Consider the following 18,930-nt stretch of genomic DNA (forward strand, 5'->3'; position numbering starts at 1 on the left):
CTGAGCTGAAACTCTGCTTCTGCTTCTTTTAAACTTTTCAAACAGCAGACGCCCACAGCAGCAGACTGACTTTATTATCACAGGAACCAACAGTTGATACTGATCTCTGATTCATGTCAATAAAAGAGCCACCTTTTGTTTTGCACAAAGTGAAAATATAGCTCACTGAAAAAAAAATGGCTCATGTTTAAAATAATACATGTAATAATACATGTTTTTAATATAGGAACAATATTAAATCTGCTATTGCAGTTTGGTTTCAAACATACTCTGATTTGTTACTTATTAAACTCATAGGGCCCTGTCTCACACCAGGATGTGCAGCAGCACACCGACATTCAAAAGATTACAAATAAAAGGATTACAATGTGAAAGATTATTATTGTGTACATTAACATACTTTAAAAATTACATGTCATAATGCTTAGTCATAATATTTATAAGAATTAACTAATTGCAGTAATGACGGATAAAATTGTCTAATTATTTGACCAAATCGTGGCAAAACACGGAGGTATTTAAACAGACAGACGACAACAGATCAGACTCAGATCGACTTTTCTTCTGCATCAATACATGATGACATGAGGAACACGAGGAAATAAATGAGGTTAACACAATGAATAAACTAACAAAGGAAATAAATCTGCAGAGCTTCTAGCTGCTGCCAGCAGCAGGATCAGAACCTTGGAGAACTGATCAAGTCCTGATAACTGTGTTAATAATTCTTTACATGATTAAAATTAATGATTTATAATGACGATTAATTTTTGAACAATATTTAACAAATATTCTTTAACATTTTGAGAGTACAGTGATCAGGTTTCCATACTTTCAGCAATTAAAACCCTGCTGGTTTGACCTGTTACTCCATGACTCAAAACAATTTTAAAGAAACCAAAGCTGTAATTAAAAAATAAACCTTTTCAAAAACCAAACAAAAATACATTTGCAACAAATGAATGAACAAGATCTCTTAAACTGGTGGTCTGGGGCCACTGGAGGGTCCAGGAGCAGCAGTGTGCTCGTTATGGATCATGCGCTTTCACTTTGTGCACGAGCAGATCCGTTTCCTCTGCAGAGAAGCTTCCTTCTTACTACTTGGTAAATGCACCATTATAATAGCAATCCGCCAAGGTTCAAGCACACCTGGCTCTTAAAGGGAATGGGAGACGACACTCAGATTGGTTTATTGCACATTACGCCGAAAACACACCCATGATTACTAGGAGATTATGGACAACCCCTTTGAACCATGCGCCTGGCGCATCGACCATTTTTTCCGCTGTTAAAATAGCAAAAGTGGATTTGGACACACCCTAAATGCATTTGTGCCATGCGCTTTAGATCATTGAAATAGGGCCCATAAAGCCCTCTATAGATTTTCTTTTTTAAATGTTTAAATGTTCTGAATGTAAATGAATGCTAGTGTTCATAGAGTGCTTTGGTATTACTGTGTCTGATTATGGTCATATCATTAAAGCCTTTTCAGTTTGAAATTGAAATTTAATGAGACAGGGAAGTCAATAAAAATCTTTTTGTTAGCAGAATACGCGCTTTGAGTCCCGTATTTTGGAGCTCCTCTCCACCTGGTATTAACGTGATCTGGAAAAACAATTAAAACATATCAATCAATCAATCAATCAATCAATTTTTATTTATATAGCGCCAAATCACAACAAAAGTCATCTCAGGGCACTTTTTACATAAAGCAGGTCAAGACTGTACTCTTTAATTTACAGAGACCCAACAATTCCCCCATGAGCAGCACTTGGCGACAGCGGTAAGGAAAAACTCCCCTTTAACGGGTAGAAACCTCAAGCAGAGCCTGGCTCTAGGTGGGCGCCATCTGCTTTGACCGGTTGGGTTGAGAGAGAGAAAGAAAGAGGGAAAGTGTGGGGTGGGGGGGGGACAGAGTAACAACAATCATAACAATAACAATAACAGCAGCAATAGCAGCAGCAATAGCCAGGGAAGGATGCCAACAGGACTGCGAAGGACTGCGGAGGCTCGGCCCAGAACCCAGGGTTTCCTGCGAGATGAGAAAGCACAAAAAACTCCGGGGAAGAAGCAAAGTTAGTGACATGCATTGATGTTATATGAATGCATACAAATGGAGAGGAGGAGGAGGAGAGAGAGCAGTCTGGGCCTATAGCAGCATAACTAAGGGCTGGGCCTGGTCGGCCCTAACTATAAGCTTTATCAAAAAGGAAAGTTTTAAGCCTACTCTTAAACATAGAGAGGGTGTCTGCACCCTGGCCCAAATCTGGAAGATGGTTCCAACAATGCAATTGTTAGCTTAGCAGCAGCTAACTCAGCTGTTTTTGCATGTGTGTACACAACGGTGTCATCTGCATACATTTGTAGTTCTACATCATGACACTGTTGAGAGAGATCATTAATATATAGGCTAAATAATAGGGGACCTAACACTGACCCTTGTGGAGCACCCATTGTGCACTTCATGTTACTGGACAGTGTGTCACCAACTTTAACACATTGTCTCCTATTAGATAAATATGAAGACATCCATGCCAGCGCTCTAGATGAGAAGTTAAATTTAGAGAGTTTGATATTAAAAGATTATGATTGAGTGTGTCGAATGCTTAATGCAGATCTAAAGCACCAACTAGTCCTCCTTTGTCAAGTCTTGATTTAATTTGCTCTATTAAGTGCAAGGTAGCAGTTTCAGTGGAATGATTTGCTATAAAGCCAAATTGCATACAATGTAGACCAAAATTGCTTGTATTATGAAATGTTGTCAGTTGTTTAATGAAAACTTTCTCAGCAACCTTTGAGAGTACTGGCAGTATACTTATTGGTCTGTAGTTACTGGCTTCAAGGCGGTCTCCAGATTTAAAAATAGGCGTGACAACGGCACATTTCCAGTCATCAGGAAAGGAGCTGTGTTTAAAAGACAAGTTAATTAAATGAGCAATAGGGGGAGTTAAAATACCTTTGTGTGATTTGACAAACATGGTGTCAAATGTCGAAAGCATCTCTACTTTTGGAGCTTTTTAAGGAGCTGATGATTTTATTTACTTGTAACTCATTAGTTTCTAAAACCTGACCTGTAGCATCTATAGGAACAACATCCAGTTTCCTTTTTGTAATTTTTTTTCCTAACTCATATACAGACTCAAGAAAAAATTATTAAAGACAGAAGCAACAGTAAGATGATCTTCAATTAACTTTCCCTGTACTTTGAGTTTAAAATCTTCTAAAAATTTTGGGTCCCTCCTTGTGGGATTATCAATGTTTTTCCAGATCAATTTACTGTTGCCTTTATCCTCATTCAAAATATTGGGATAAAAATGAGATTTAGCTTCTCTCAGCTCTTGGATAACTTTGTTCCTTAAACCTTTATAAATCAGCATGTCGGTGTCTCTTCTAGTTTTAATTGCCTTCCTTAGTGCAGCATCTCTAGATTTCATTAGTTTCCACAAGTTTTCATTAATCCATGGTAAATTGTTTTTATTTTTAGATTTCATCTGTATCCTTACATTAAATCTTTCCCTCACAGAGTTGATTCTGTGAGTAAAAGTATCACAGCCATAGTCCAGATCATCAGAGGACAGAACATCATCCCAGTTCAAGCTGTTAATTTCATTGGTAAATTCTTCTTGCTTAGCTCTGGGTATGCACTGAAGGATCATTGTCTTAGTTGCTGTGGTCTTCAATCTACTTTTAGTCAATTTTCTTGCACATGGGGTTAGGTTATGATCTGATAAACCAGTGCCAGAAGGGGGCCTATAGACACCTATGATGTTAAAAGACATTTGTTGGGATAACATTATTTTTATTCCACATATTCTAATGTGTTACCCACATTATAAACCACATGTTCACATTTGATGTTGTCTCTCACATAAAAAAGCACTCCTCCTCCTCTTCCATCAGGTCTGTCTCTTCTGAAACATTGGTATCCGGCACCATGAATACATGAAACCACATTTCAGTCAGACAGAGAAAGTCCAGATTTGAATCAGACACAAGATGAGTTAGCTGATTGCTCTTTGCAGTAATGCTTCTGATGTTAAAATGTCCACCGAAGGGCCCCTCACTGCATTGTTTCAATACACAGGTGTGTCAGCAGCAGGTTTTGTGAGAGAGACACTGGACCTATCAAGGTTTCCACAGCCCAGTAGCGAAAAATTATTCATTGAGACATCATGCGTTGTGTTAACAAAGTTTAGTCTGTTAAGGGAGAAGCCCGGCTCAGAAAGTTGCTGCTCATTCATCACTGGCACCAGAGGAGTTCCAGACACACTCGGGCACAAATCAGCATCGCAGTTCTGCAGCACTACAGGTGTCACTGATCCAGGATTTAGCTGAACATCTCCAGAGAGCAGGATCAGCATGCAGAGGAGACCTGCTATTCTCCAAAATGGGGTGACAGATGACCGATCCACTGGATCAGTGATTCGCTGTGGTACCTGGGCTCGTCCGCACGCAGGACAGAGGAATAGATTGCAAAATATCCCAGTAAGTCATGATGAGCATCAGCAGGCCATGATCCAGCATTTGTCTCAAGCTCAATCACTCAGTGTCCCAGTTTTTTTCCATCAGTGACACGCACAGGCAAAACAGCAATGATAACCAACAGTAATCAGTGAAAAATCCACAATACAGGTCTGATTACAAGTAAGTCAGCTAATATACATTCAACAAAGTACACATTTTGCATCATTTACATCATGAGTCAGGCTGAGTCACCAAGTGCACATACACAGTTATTCAAAAAAATGTCCCTACCAAAGTTAAAACCAAACATACACCCTCATTGCAAAGAAATGCATTTGGTCATAATTTGTTTGGGGAGAAAAATCAATCGAAAACCTTTGTTGATGTTGTCCGACCTGCATGTTTATTAACCTTACTGTCCACACAGTCACACTAAACTAGACACATCATGACTGTTGACACTGGTGGAGTTCATTTACTGCTTTTACGTTAGTAAAGCTCAACTGAATAAATGTGTCGGCTGCCCTACACTTTACCACACAACAGACGTTTACATATCAGACGGATTTTGGACATTTTCAGCCCATACAGTACAGGAGTGAAGAGCGGCTGGCATGTTAGAAAGTATACAGATAATAAAATATCCAACACATTTGGTAAACTGCTCAATTCAAACCTGCTCAGTAATATTTGAAAAATACACCCAAATGAGAAGTTGAGCAGGGAAGCAAGGTGAGGTGTGCAGGTACTGACAGCTTTCTGTCTGGTCTGTTTAGAACCAGAAAAACAAACTTTAAGAATCCTCATGTATGTGTAAAGAATTAAAATGAGAGGAATAATGATTGAAATAACAGTGTAAATGAGTCCATAGATATTGTTGATTGTGGTGTCAGAGCATGCCAGTTTAACAATGGAGTAGTTTCCACAGTAAAGTCTGTTAATTATGTTTCCACACAGCTGTAAAGGAGCACTCAAAGAAATCACAACAAGAATTGCAAGAAAGGGAAATAACCATGTTAAAGCGATGAGTGTGGCAACCTTCTTAGTGGTCATACGTGTGTTATATTGCAGAGGACAACAGATAGCGAGGTATCTGTCATAAGACATGATGACTAAGTTCAACAATTCAACACACGCATAAGAGAACACACAGAAAATCTGCAGGAAACAAAAGAAAGTAGAAATAGTGTGAATGTCAGAGAGGATCTGAACCAGAAGGAATGGAAACAACCCTGTACTACCAAACAGTTCATTTACAAACAGGCTGCACAGAAAAAGGTACATAGGTTCATGTAAGCTTCTGTTCATACAGATAACCACAATGAGCAAAACATTGGCACAAACTATTAACATATATAAAGACAAAATGATCATAAAATACAAATATTTAAAAACTCCAGTGTCAACATAGGCAGCAAGTGTGAAATATGAAACCTGTGTGGAGTTGATCATGATCCTTCTGACCTAAAAACTTGTTATGTTACATTTAGATTTCTAAAGGCTTAGTTTTCCTTTAAACCTACACTGAGCTAAAGTATTAAACACACAGAGAGCATACAGTTAAGAAATGCATCATCAAGAAAACAACAAACATTCATTCACATATATAAAATCTGTATCAGACTAGGGTTAAGATATTACACACTGTGTGAATCCAAACATTCACCTGCTGCAGGCAGACTGAGTCCCTCCTGACTGAGCTGAATCTCTGCTTCTGCTTCTTTTAAACTTTTCAAACAGCAGACGCCCACAGCAGCAGACTGACTTTATTATCACAGGAACCAACGCTACTGATACTGATCTCTAATGGATGTTAAAAAAAATGCACAAAGAAAAAACAGGTAGATCAAACATAACGAAAAATAATTTGTTTTCTTCCTTCACTTGAGGGAACATTTTCATTTTTATATGGATGCCTTCATCAAACATCTTGTGAATTTCACCTCCCATTCATCTCCATAAAGAAGAAGCAAGACTTCCTGTCATGAATTGATCCAACCTTGTTTGCCTCAAAATTCAATCTGATTGGCCAGACAAAGCAAAGTTCAGACTGGATGGACATCTTTTTTTTCAGGAAGTGTTGATTGTTTATGTTCTTGTTAAAAACTGCACAGACAAACAATACAAACAGTGGAGCATGAGCATAAAGTGTATACTACACTTCGGTTACACAAGACTTCCGTCCACATTATTTTGTGCAACAGATGTGTTTTCAGTAAATTAAGATGTGCTAAGTAAATTATATGGCAGGCTCAGTAAGCCTGTTTGGGTTGTTGGGCACAAACTCCAGTCCAGGATATTCATTATTGTGTGTAATGCTTGAATCTGGGACCCGGCCTTTTGCATGGATCAATCAGTTTGTCCCTCCAGCCACAGTAAAGGAGGTATGAGTCCTAGCTTTTTCTCAGAAATGTCAAGACACTGTAGGCTATGCTGCCTATAACCATGTTAGTGTGGAGGAACTAACATAGAGGAACAGGAGAATCTCAACTGCTATAGTATTAGCGAATGTGATTATTTGTTACAGGAACTAGTTGAATACACCTACATCCCTGGCCGGGAAGCCCAAGTGCACCATCCCAGACCTGTTTGGCGAGATGTTTCTCTTCCATCAGTGCAGAGCCCAGCTTGGACCTAGGAACCAAGTGACGTTCCTGACCTCAAAGAGGTCCCTTCTCCCATCGCAACCAGCCGAAGCCTGCCCCAGGAAGCCCTCCAGGTAAAGGAGCAGATGACCGCAGTCCACTAGGAGATGCCAGCTAGTAGCCTAGCGACCCCTGGTGGTGCAGTCTCCGATCTCAACAGTACAGATGACTGTCAAGTGCCTCCATTAGCACACCCTATGGACGCAGGTGCCCCACACTCCAATGGTGCACCCCTCAATCCTCAACCATACCCCCCCCCCCCCCGTGTCCAGATCGAAGGTGGTGCCTGCAGGCCCCCCTTGACAGGTGAGCTGAATACATCGCAGAGCTCACACCCCTGTCTGAACAGAACTCCATCCCCACCAGGAAGAGTAAGAAGTTGCCCTCATCGCTATGACAACCTGAGCGACTCAGGAGTCTCAGATGTTTCAGACAGTCCGCCGCCACGTCTACGCCAAGGCTTGCACACTCTACAGCTTGAGTCCCTCACAAGCAACGTCAAATGCTTCGACTCTGATAGTCAAGTAGAATTCTACCTGGGTTACCTCACCTCATGTGCCCTGCTAGAGGGCATGAAGATGACGCCGGAGTCCTGTGGATCCACACGTCAGGAGATGCCAACCTAGCACTGGAAGGAAACAAGGTGCCTCACGTCAAGGTGGACAGCAGAACAGGACCTCTCAGGCGCAGACAACCTCGCCAGCGGGGTGGGAAACGAAACCACAGGGGTGATGACCAACCCTGACTGAACTTTTTCGGCCAATTCTACTCCCTGGATGCATGGAGCAGCCTCCACATTGAAGGGGGGTGGAGCCACCGTGGTAGTGTCCCCCCCAGTTAAGTGTAGTGTACTGTAGCCACAACCTCAGCATGCACTAACGCTTACTACCACTCCCTCCAGTACCATGGTCACCGTCAGTTTGCAGTTTGTTTTCCCCATAACCTTTGCATGCCCTAGATATTGTGTCAGGTGTGAAGTCAGGTGTAACATAGGTAAGCATAAGGTAACATAAGTTAGACTAAGTCCTTAGATCTGCTACTACTACTGCTATGCAGCCTTCACAGACACATCTGACATATAGTCTTGGCATTTCACTTCAAATCCAGTTACGACTAGGATTCACACATCTCTTAAAGGTACATTCAACACACACAGGCCAGACTGGACTCCCTCCTTCCCGTTCAGCACACCAGTCTGCACCATTCCACTGGCTGACTCCAACCTCTTTCAGGAGTGAGCCTAGTAACCTAACCACCTTTCCTTCACCTCATCTCACCTTCTTTTCTTTCATGACTTTTGAGTTGTGTTATTGGTGATAACTAAAGAGCAGCAAAAGGATTGTGTTGATTAATACTGAATGTACATAGGTTTGTTAGAACATTGCCCAGACTCTGCCTCTGTAATTAGCCAGACTTTGCCTCAGTTGCTGCCCAGACAAGCCTCTGTGAACTCTGAACTGTGAACTGTATGGACTGTTTCAAACCTTTGTTGTTCTCAGGAATATACGGACTGTTCCAGCATCCCGCCTGTCTCAGGAGCACATGGACTGTGTAACCACCAGGTTACTTCCAACACACAGGGACTGTTCGGCCCTTGGGTTGCTCTGGAGGTTGTGGCCAGCACCCCACTCTTCAGACCAAAGGGGGGATGTTGGGCCTCATCTTCCATGTGCATCAGACAAAGGCAGGCCTGCATGCAAGTCACAAAGCCTGATAACAGGAAAGAGCGCCAGGACAGACAAAGAGAGTCCATTTTGGACTCCATATCCCAACATGCACTGCCAGTTCGCACCTAGGTGCTAAACTGGAAACGATCTCAACCACAGTCTCTCATTGGCAGAGACGCTCCAGCACAGAGGAAGGCACACAGAGGAAAACGCACTCCATTGTGAACTGATCTGAGGGAAGCCTCACTGCCTCCGTGAGCCAGTTTACTGAAGGAGGTGACCTCATGCATGTGTTTTTCACCCACCAACTGGAAGACTCCCGTCGCCGGACGAGACGAGACTTCTCCCATGTTCACCCGAACATCATCCCTGGATCCGAGAGAGACCACTGCTGCAACCAACACTCTCACCACCTGCAGAAGAAAGAAACAGATTTTCTTCAGGAAGACGCGGATAACTTCGGGACCACTGCTACCGGATAACTTCTGAGTTGATTCTGCTGTTTTCTCCGCAACGCCCACCGAGAATCAGCTGCCGTGAAGCCCGCTGATAGCGCGAAGACGGCACTGTCAGCGTCCGAGCCAAGGAACCGAGCCAGACTGAAAGATGGACATAACACACACCCTGCTCGCTTTCTGAAGCGACCAAGTAATAGGTTTACTGTTAGTTTGTGTGTTCTTTTCAGCCTCAGTGCTGTTGTTAACTTTAGCTTTTTAAGCTTCATTGCTATTGTTTTGTTGTGTGGATTGACGGACCGCCGAGTCCCTTTGCTCTGCTTTACTCGGAGGAGTATTTAAAGGAGGAGTATTTGCTGCCTGTTTAGTTGTGTTCACCACACTAGACTGTTTTTGTGTTCTCCCCACTTGGGACTACTGCTGTGTTTGTGCCATCGTAAGTGAGGAAGTAAGTTGATTTGTCAATCAGAAACCAGACAACGTGCGTTACAGACTGCCGTCTGTGCGCGTGTTCTCTGTGGACAAAGGAACCGCTTCTCTCCCCCTCACGATCGCTTTCCCTCCTCTTTCTTCCCTCTCTTGCGTGTCGCAAGAACACACGTGCGCACACACACATACACGCACCAACACTTTTTTACTCATTTGATGGTCAGATTAACGTCGGACAAAGTGCTGCTCTATTCTACCTTATCCACCATCAGACACGTGTGTTTTACACGGAACTGGGTAAGTGCAAGATGCCGACCACCAGGCGGCGCCATCTTGCTTCTGTCTAACCAAGACACCACCCACCATCACTTCCGCTATTTGGTTCTCACGTGACGGGACTTCCTCCCATACTCACGTCTGCATTTAAGCCCACGGCGTCATCACACCAGATCACATCGCCATCTTGTCTCTCACACACACACACACACACACACACACACACACACACACATGCATTCACCTGCATGTGTTCAACCCTGTACATAGCTGTTGTGTTTTGCTTTGGTAGAATTATATTTTAGTACAGTAGTTTATTTATCAGAGCAAAGTTAACTTTGTTAATTGTGCTAAGTTTAATAAACACTGTTATATCTTTAAAGAGAAGTTCTTTTGTCATTATTGTGTTTAACATATTGTGAAAAGTGGCTGATTGAAGGAGTCACAGCTTGAATTCTTTGTTCACCTGTGAATGTTGATCTCTCTCAGATATTACCATTCTAGATGAACTCTTTTATGAGACTACCTTGTTTGGTTATTGGTCCCAGCTTCCAGATGGTGCCCCGTAGTTATTAATTCATATTAATAATTCTATTATTTTTTATAATTAATAGTTATCTCTGATAATTATTAATTATTGCTAATAACCAACCGTGCTCCTCACATATCGGACAGTTGTGTTCCTGCCTGTGAGGTTCTTTAACAGTTGGTGCCCGAATTATTAATTAATATTAATAATATCTTGATTTCATAATTAATGATTATGTATGATAATTATGAATTATTACTAATAATAAAATGCACTCCTACCAGTACCAACATATGTTAGCTTATTTATGTATTTATAAATATAAAAAATATGAAAAATCAAATTGACACATTTTATAGAACATAATTTCTGATGTCTCTTTGAAATAATTTATAATTAACACCAAAAAGAAATAAATATGTCACATATATATCATATATATCAATCATTTGATCTGCTTAGAACTAGGAGATGTTTGAAGTTTGTTTTCTTGAGTAAATTTAAAGTACAGTAGTAATAGATGTCTTAATATATTTTAAATAATTTTATGTTTAGTGACTTAAAGAAAATCTTACACTGAATATTTAAAAAGAATGATTCAAACCAAACTGTATTCTTATTGTTATATTAAAAACTTTATTTTAAAGTCATAGCTTTAATATAAATTTTACAAACAGTGTTGACACAACTTTTATCAAATGTGTTTTTTGATAATTTTTTTTATCATTACTTGGGTTGAGCAAATATCAGTGTTTCCAATGTATTGTTGGTTTGCTGCTTATCAAAACAGCTTTGCCTCTAATAAAAAAAACAACATCTGTTGTATTATTATAATGTTCTTCTATACATTATGTGCATTTCAAAATACAGTGCAATGAGAAAATGTGCATTCATTTGAAATTGTCATGAAAAACTGAATCCACTCCCAAGGTGTAGCGTGTGAATGCACAGCTGGTGTTCAGCTGAATCTAAAGTGTCAGACTTTAGATCTTTTAAAACCACAAATGTATTTTCAGTGTGTGGGAAACACTCTGTTGGATGGATGGTCTTTACATTATTGTCCTACATTTAAGCAAAGACAAGACTTTTACATACAATGCGGATTTTGGACATATTCAGGCCGTACAGTAAAGGATTGAAAAGTGGCTGGCATGTGAGCCAGTATAACGACAAAAAGATTCGCAGAATATTGGGTAGATTGTTCATATTAAACCTGCTTTGTACTATTTCAAAACCACCTCCACATGAAAAGTTCAGCAGAGCGATAAGGTGAGGTGTGCAGGTACTGGCAGCTTTTTTTCTGGTCTGTTTAGAACCAGAAAAACATATTTTTAAAATCTTAATGTAAGTGAAAATAATTAGAATTAGAGGACAAAAGACTGAGAGCGAAGTAACAAAGAGTCCGTAGATGTTATTGATTGTTGTATCGGAACATGCCAGTTTGACAATAAAGTAGTTATCACAGTACACTTTCTTAATAATGGTCCCACACAGCTGTAAGGAGTTAGTCAAGGATGTCATCACAAAACACAGTAACATAGGGCATAACCATGTTACAGCAATAAGAATGGCAATTTTGTTAAATGTCATACGTGTGTTATATTGCAGAGGACAACAGATAGCGAGGTATCTGTCATAAGACATGATGGCTAAGTTTAAATATTCAACACCACCATAAGAGTATAAAACGAAATTTTGCAGGAAACAAAGGGGAGCAGAAACAGTGTGAATGTCAGAGAGGATCTGAACCAGAAGGAATGGAAACAACCCTGTACTACCATACAGTTCATTTACGAACAGGCTGCACAGAAAAAGGTACATAGGTTCATGTAAGCTTCTGTTCATACAGATAACCACAATGAGCAAAACATTGGCACAAATAATTAACATATATAAAGACAAAGTGACCATAAAAAGTAAGTATTTAAAAACTCCAGTGTCAAAGTAGGCACCAAGTGTGAAATATGAAACCTGTGTAGAGTTGATCATGCTCCTCATATAACACTGTTCATGAACTAATCAGTGTTACATTTTGTTATAGTCAAACTTTAACCTTAAGCACTGTGCCTGCTTGGAAGTGTGTGCAGTTAAAGTGTTAAACACCCTTGTAGTATTCAGACTACACAAAGAAATAAAATTCATCATCAAGACATTTGCCTGCTGTAGTCAGACTGTGACTCCCTCCTAACTGAGCTGAAACTCTGCTTCTGCTTCTTTTAAATGTTTCAGACAGAAGACGCCCACAGCAGCAGACTGACCTCACTGTCTAACACGTCAGCTGGGTTGAGATCTGGTGACTGTGAAGGTCATAACCTTCTAATGATTCACATCATTTAATACTCATCAAACCATTCATTGTCATCCTGGAAGAGACCACTCCCATCAGGATAGACATGTTTCATCACAGGATAAAGCTGATCACTCACAACTACTTTGTATTGATTAGCAGTGACCCTTCCCTCTAAGGGGACAAGTGGACCCAAACCATGTCAGCAAAATGCCCCCCACAGCATAACAGAGCCCCCAGACGCTCTCACTGTAGGGGTCCAGCATCCAGACCTGGACCAGACGCCCTCACTGTAGAAGCCTTATTTTTACTTACTCACAAGACAATTGATGTACTGTATGTGTAAATAAGATAAATTTAACAAAATAATAACTAAACAGAACTGTTCCTGATCTGACATATATGCTATGATATGATATGATATATGATATGATATATGATATGATATGATATATGATATGCTATGATATATGATATGATATATGATATGATATGATATGCTATGATATATGATATGATATATGATATGATATATGATATGATATGATGTATGATATTATATATGATATGGTATATATGATATATATGATATGATATTATATCATATATGATATATTATATTATATATGAAATTATATGATATATGATATGATATATGATATATGATATGATATATGATATTATATGATATATGATATGCTATTATATGATATATGATATGATATTATATGATATAAGATATGCTATTATATGATATATGATATATGATATGATATATATGATATGATATGATATGATATATGATATATGATATGATATATGATATGATACGATATATGATATGATATATGATATATAATATATGATATGATATGATATATAATATGATATATGATATGATGTGATATGATATGATATATGATATGATATATGATATGATATGATATATAATATGATATGATATGATATGATATGATATGATATATAATATGATATGATGTGATATATGATATGATATATGATATGATATGATATGATATGATATGATATATGATATATGATATGATATATGATATATGATATGATATATGATATGATATGATATGATATGATATGATATGATATATATGATATGATATATGATATGATATATGATATGATATGATGTGATATATAATATGATATGATATGATATGATATGATATATGATATGATATGATGTGATATATAATATGATATGGTATATGATATGGTATATGATATGATATGATATGATATATGATATGCTATATGATATGATATGATATGATATATATGATATGATATGATATGATATATGATATATGATATATGATATATGATGTGATATGATATAATATGATATATGATATGATATGATATATGATATGATATGATATATGATATGATATATGATATGATATATGATATATGATGTGATATGATATGATATATGATATATGATGTGATATGATATAATATGATATATGATATGATATGATATGATATGATATGATATATGATATATGATATATGATATATGATATGATATATGATATGATATGATATGATATGATATATGATATATGATATGATATGATATATGATATGATATATATGATATGATATATGATATGATATATGATATATGATATGATATGATATATGATATGATATGATATATGATATATGATATGATATGACGATATGATATGATATATATGATATGATATGATATATGATATATGATATATGATATGATATATGATATATGATATGATATATGATATGATATGATATATGATATGATATGATATGATATATGATATATGATATGATATGATATATGATATGATATATATGATATGATATATGATATGATATGATATATGATATGATATGATATGATATGATATGATATGATATGATATATGATATGATACATCAAAATACAAGGACAATTTAACAGTTAAAGTCACAAAGTCATTACAGATTTCATTATAAATCTGTTCCTGAATTTAGTCCTGACCTGAGCCACAAAAATCACTTATGTTTGCAATTTCATGCCAAAATGGACACCAGAATTGCAATACACAACAGGTACCTGGCCTCACTTTAATGACGTATATGCAGCCGTCTTGCTGTGTGAGTGATAAGTCTCAGAAATATTACATTTGTAACGGGGCAACTATGCCGTCCCCAATTTTTCAGACTCATGAAGTTCTGTTCTTTGAGAATTTCTGGCGTGTGACAATTTGGAGAATTTTTTAGAACTTGTATATTATTAGTGTCCTCACATCAAGGCAAAATGGTAAATTGTTTTTCCTTTTAATAAATGATGTTATTATATTAATAAATTATTAGAATGTTAGTAAAAAAAATTGTAAATTAATATATGTATGTGTGTGTGTGTGTGTGTGTGTGTGTGTGATCCAATCCCCTGGTGAGAGCATTAACACTATTTATGTTGTGAAATTTACAGTTGCTTAATAAAGTGTTGGCTGTTAGAAAAGTGGTCTGGACTGTTGTACTCAATGCACCAGTAGACACAGACCAGTCTGTCATTCAGCACTTAACTATTCAAGAATGATATGAGATCAACAAAACTGGCACCAATCAGAAATCAGTAACAGTTGGCACAAACAATCAAAATATATGAAGACATAAAACAGTGAAAGTGTGTCTCATTTGACGATGAGAATCTGGGAGTTATCTTTGATCAAGATATGTCCTTTAACTCCCACATAAATCAAATCTCAAGGACTGCTTTTTTTCACTTACGTAATATCACAAAAATCAGGCACATCCTGTCCCTAAAAGATGCAGAAAAACTAGTTCATGCATTTGTTACTCCTAGGCTGGATTATTGCAATTCCTTATTATCAGGCTGCCCTATCAAGTCTCTAAAGACTCTCCAGCTGGTCCAGAATGCAGCTGCACATGTATTGACTAAAACTAGAAAAAGAGACCACATTTCTCCCATTTTAGCTTCACTACATCCTGTAAAATCTAGAATAGAATTTAAATTCCTTCTCCTAACTTACAAAGCCCTTAATGGTCAGGCACCATCATATCTTGAAGAGCTCATAATACCGTATTATCCCACTAGAACACTGCGCTCCCAGTATGCAGGCTTACTGGTGGTCCCTACAGTCTTTAAAAGTAGAATGGGAGGCAGAGCCTTCAGCTATCAGGCTCCTCTTCTATGGAACCATCTACCGGATTCAGTCCGGGGTGCAGACACCCTCTCTATGTTTAAGAGTAGGCTTAAAACTTTCCTTTTTGATAAAGCTTATAGTTAGGGCCGACCAGGCTCGCCTTGGATCAGCCCTTAGTTATGCTGCTATAGGCCTAGACTGCTGGGGGACTTCCCATGATGCACTGAGCTCCTCTCTCCTCCTCCTCCTCTCCATCTGTATGCATTCATGTAACATCAATGCATGTCACTAACTTTGCTTCTTCCCCGGAGTTTTTTTGTGCTTTCTCATCTCACAGGAAAACCTGAGTCCCGGGCCGAACCTTCGAGGTCCTTCACAGTCCTGTTGGCATCCTTCCCTGGCTGTTGCTGCTTGTGCTTGTTGTTGTCGTTGTGATTGTTTTTCTTCTGTCCCCCCTCCCCCTTTCCCTCTCTCTTTCTCTCTCTCAACCCAACCGGTCAAAGCAGATGGTCGCCCACCAAGAGCCGGGGTCTGCTTGAGGTTTCTACCCGTTAAAGGGGAGTTTTTCCTTCCCGCTGTCGCCAAGTGCTGCTCATGGGGGAATTGTTGGGTCTCTGTAAATTAAAGAGTACGGTCTTGACCTGCTCTATGTGAAAAGTGCCTTGAGATGACTTCTGTTGTGATTTGGTGCTATATGAATAAAAATTGATTGATTGATTGATTGATTGATGAGGTCTGCCTGCTGATGTGGGCGTTCCCTGACTTGAAAAGGTTAAAAGGAGCAGAATCAGTGTCTCAGTTCACTTGAGGGGGGGTGACAGTGTGACTACAGCAGGTCAGCAGACGAATGTGAATGTCTTAATCTGTGTTATACTGACTTTGAATAAGGTAACGGCAAGCTTGACATATGTGTGATATATATGTGTTTCTATTCTGGTGGATCTGTTTAGTGTTATTACACTGATGTGTGTTTAAATGTTGATGCTTTAGCTGCACATTTTCTTTCACAATCATGCATTTAAACTTGTTAAACTTTCACAAAGCTGTGAGAAAGTGTAAAATAATTACTGCAATATGTTCATCTGCCAAACTGTGTTAATAATGCTTGAAGAACCAAATGAAGGATCATGTTAAACTCCACACAGGTTTCATATTTCACACTTGCTGCCTACTTTGACACTGGAGTTTTTAAATATCTATACTTCCTGATTATTCTGACTTTTTATATCGCAATAGTTTGTTCCAATGTTTTTCTCATTGTGGTTATCTGTATGAACAGAAGCTTACATGAACCTATGTACCTTTTTCTGTGCAGCCTGTTTGTAAATGAACTGTTTGGTAGTACAGGGTTGTTTCCATTCCTTCTGGTTCAGATCCTCTCTGACATTCACACTGTTTCTGCTCCTTTTTGTTTCCTGCAGATTTTCTGTTTGTACTCTTATGGAAGTATAGAACTTCTGACCTTAGCCATCATGTCTTATGACAGATACCTCGCTATCTGTTACCCTCTGCAATATAACACACATATGACACCTAATAAAATTGCCAAGCTTACTGCTCTAATATGGATCTATCCCATTCTTATTAATATTTTCATTGTGGCTTGTCTGACTGTCCCTTTGCAGCTGTGTGGAAGCATCATTAACAAAGTTTACTGTGACAACTATTACGTTGTCAAACTGGCCTGCTCTGACACAACAGTCAATAACATTTTTGGACTTTGTCACATGTTCACCGTAATCTTTGGTCTTATACTTTTAATTCTTTACACATACATGAGGATTCTTAAAGTCTGTTTTTCTGGTTCTAAACAGACCAGAAGGAAAGCCGTCAGTACCTGCACACCTCACCTTGCTTCCCTGCTCAACTTCTCTTTTGGAGCTTTCTTTGAAATAGTGCAAGGCAGATTTAATATGAGCAGAGTACCAAATATGTTGCGCATTATTTTATCATTATACTGGCTTACATGCCAGCCGCTCTTCAACCCTGTACTGTATGGACTGAATATGACCAAAATACGCATCATATGCAAGAGTCTTGGTAAAAGAATGTAGGATACTGGTGTCATCTGTCATCTAACAAATCTGTTCCTCTGGAATGACGAGTAAAAACACAAACTAACAATAGTAGTGTTAACAGTGATGAGGACTGTATAATGTGTCTGAAATGTGTCCTAAATGATGTCAAATTAAACATGTAAAGAGTTGCTTTGAATCTCTGACAGGTTTCAGTCACTAAAAATCAGTTCCCTGAACTGATTCTTGAGACGAATTCTCAAATGTTGAAAGATCTTTTAGTCGTTAAAGTCAGTCTATCGTCTGAACTGTGTAGTTTATTCATAAGTTTAGTGAATCCTGATGTGTGAGATGGCTTCAGCCTTCACCAGTGACTCATTATTTTGTTGCTGTATTAGCACTTGAATACTTTCAGTTTTTATTATTTATTCTAACTTAAAGACAAACGAATTAAAGATTTGAAATTTAGTCTAGAATATATGTTGATGTCCTACACAGTCTCCAAAACATGTAGAAGTGGTCTTCTCTAATGCAGCCATGAGGAATCTGTGGTCCATTGAACACTAATTCTTTTATTCAGAACATACTGCTCATGAGTGTACATGGATGTTATTCCTGTAATAGTTTGACGAAAAGACTAAACTCAACAACAAATGTTTTTGATGCCCATATTTAAAATAAGTTACGAACAATTCATCAATTAGAGTCTTTTCTGTACATTTGTTTTCTTAACACCTCTTTTAAAGGGTAAAATTGACAAAATGCAGAGCAGTGACTCCTCCTGGAGTCAACACAATAGTTCACTTCTTTAGTTTTGTAGAGGCTTGATTTTAAGAAGAAATTTGATTCCCTTTCCCCTGCACCACCCTGCACCTGTCTATTTTCTAATATTTATCAAGTTGAAGTGATTTTATCAGGTTGTGCTTATGTGTTATGTTGTGAACGTGCAAACTGTATCAACAAAAACTGATCAGGGCCCCTGGTTTC

The 18,930-nt window shown here is 38.2% G+C and overlaps 3 protein-coding genes across 3 annotated transcripts; 1 reads left to right on the plus strand and 2 right to left on the minus strand.

The window, feature by feature from the left end:
• Nucleotides 1-3,518: 3,518 nt before the first annotated feature.
• On the minus strand, nt 3,519-5,916 carry LOC121898781 (olfactory receptor 11A1-like; the record flags this gene model as incomplete). The annotated part of the gene is made up of 2 exons (XM_042414204.1): nt 5,006-5,916; nt 3,519-3,531 (listed from the first exon to the last, which is right to left on the minus strand). Coding segments are annotated over exons 1-2 (924 nt in total), but the record flags the coding sequence as incomplete, so codon positions are not given.
• A 5,617-nt stretch (nt 5,917-11,533) lies between these two features.
• Nucleotides 11,534-12,463, minus strand: LOC121898334 (olfactory receptor 49-like). The gene has a single exon (XM_042413329.1). It carries the CDS (start codon nt 12,461-12,463, stop codon nt 11,534-11,536), a length of 930 nt encoding a protein of 309 aa, XP_042269263.1.
• Nucleotides 12,464-17,043: 4,580 nt separating this feature from the next.
• Nucleotides 17,044-18,519, plus strand: LOC121898779 (olfactory receptor 11A1-like). Its single transcript, XM_042414202.1, has one exon. It carries the CDS (start codon nt 17,056-17,058, stop codon nt 17,980-17,982), a length of 927 nt encoding a protein of 308 aa, XP_042270136.1. The 5' UTR covers nt 17,044-17,055; the 3' UTR covers nt 17,983-18,519.
• The last annotated feature ends 411 nt before the right edge of the window (nt 18,520-18,930 follow it).

The sequence above is a fragment of the Thunnus maccoyii genome, chromosome 6 (assembly GCF_910596095.1).
Source record: "Thunnus maccoyii chromosome 6, fThuMac1.1, whole genome shotgun sequence".
Lineage (NCBI taxonomy): Eukaryota > Metazoa > Chordata > Actinopteri > Scombriformes > Scombridae > Thunnus > Thunnus maccoyii.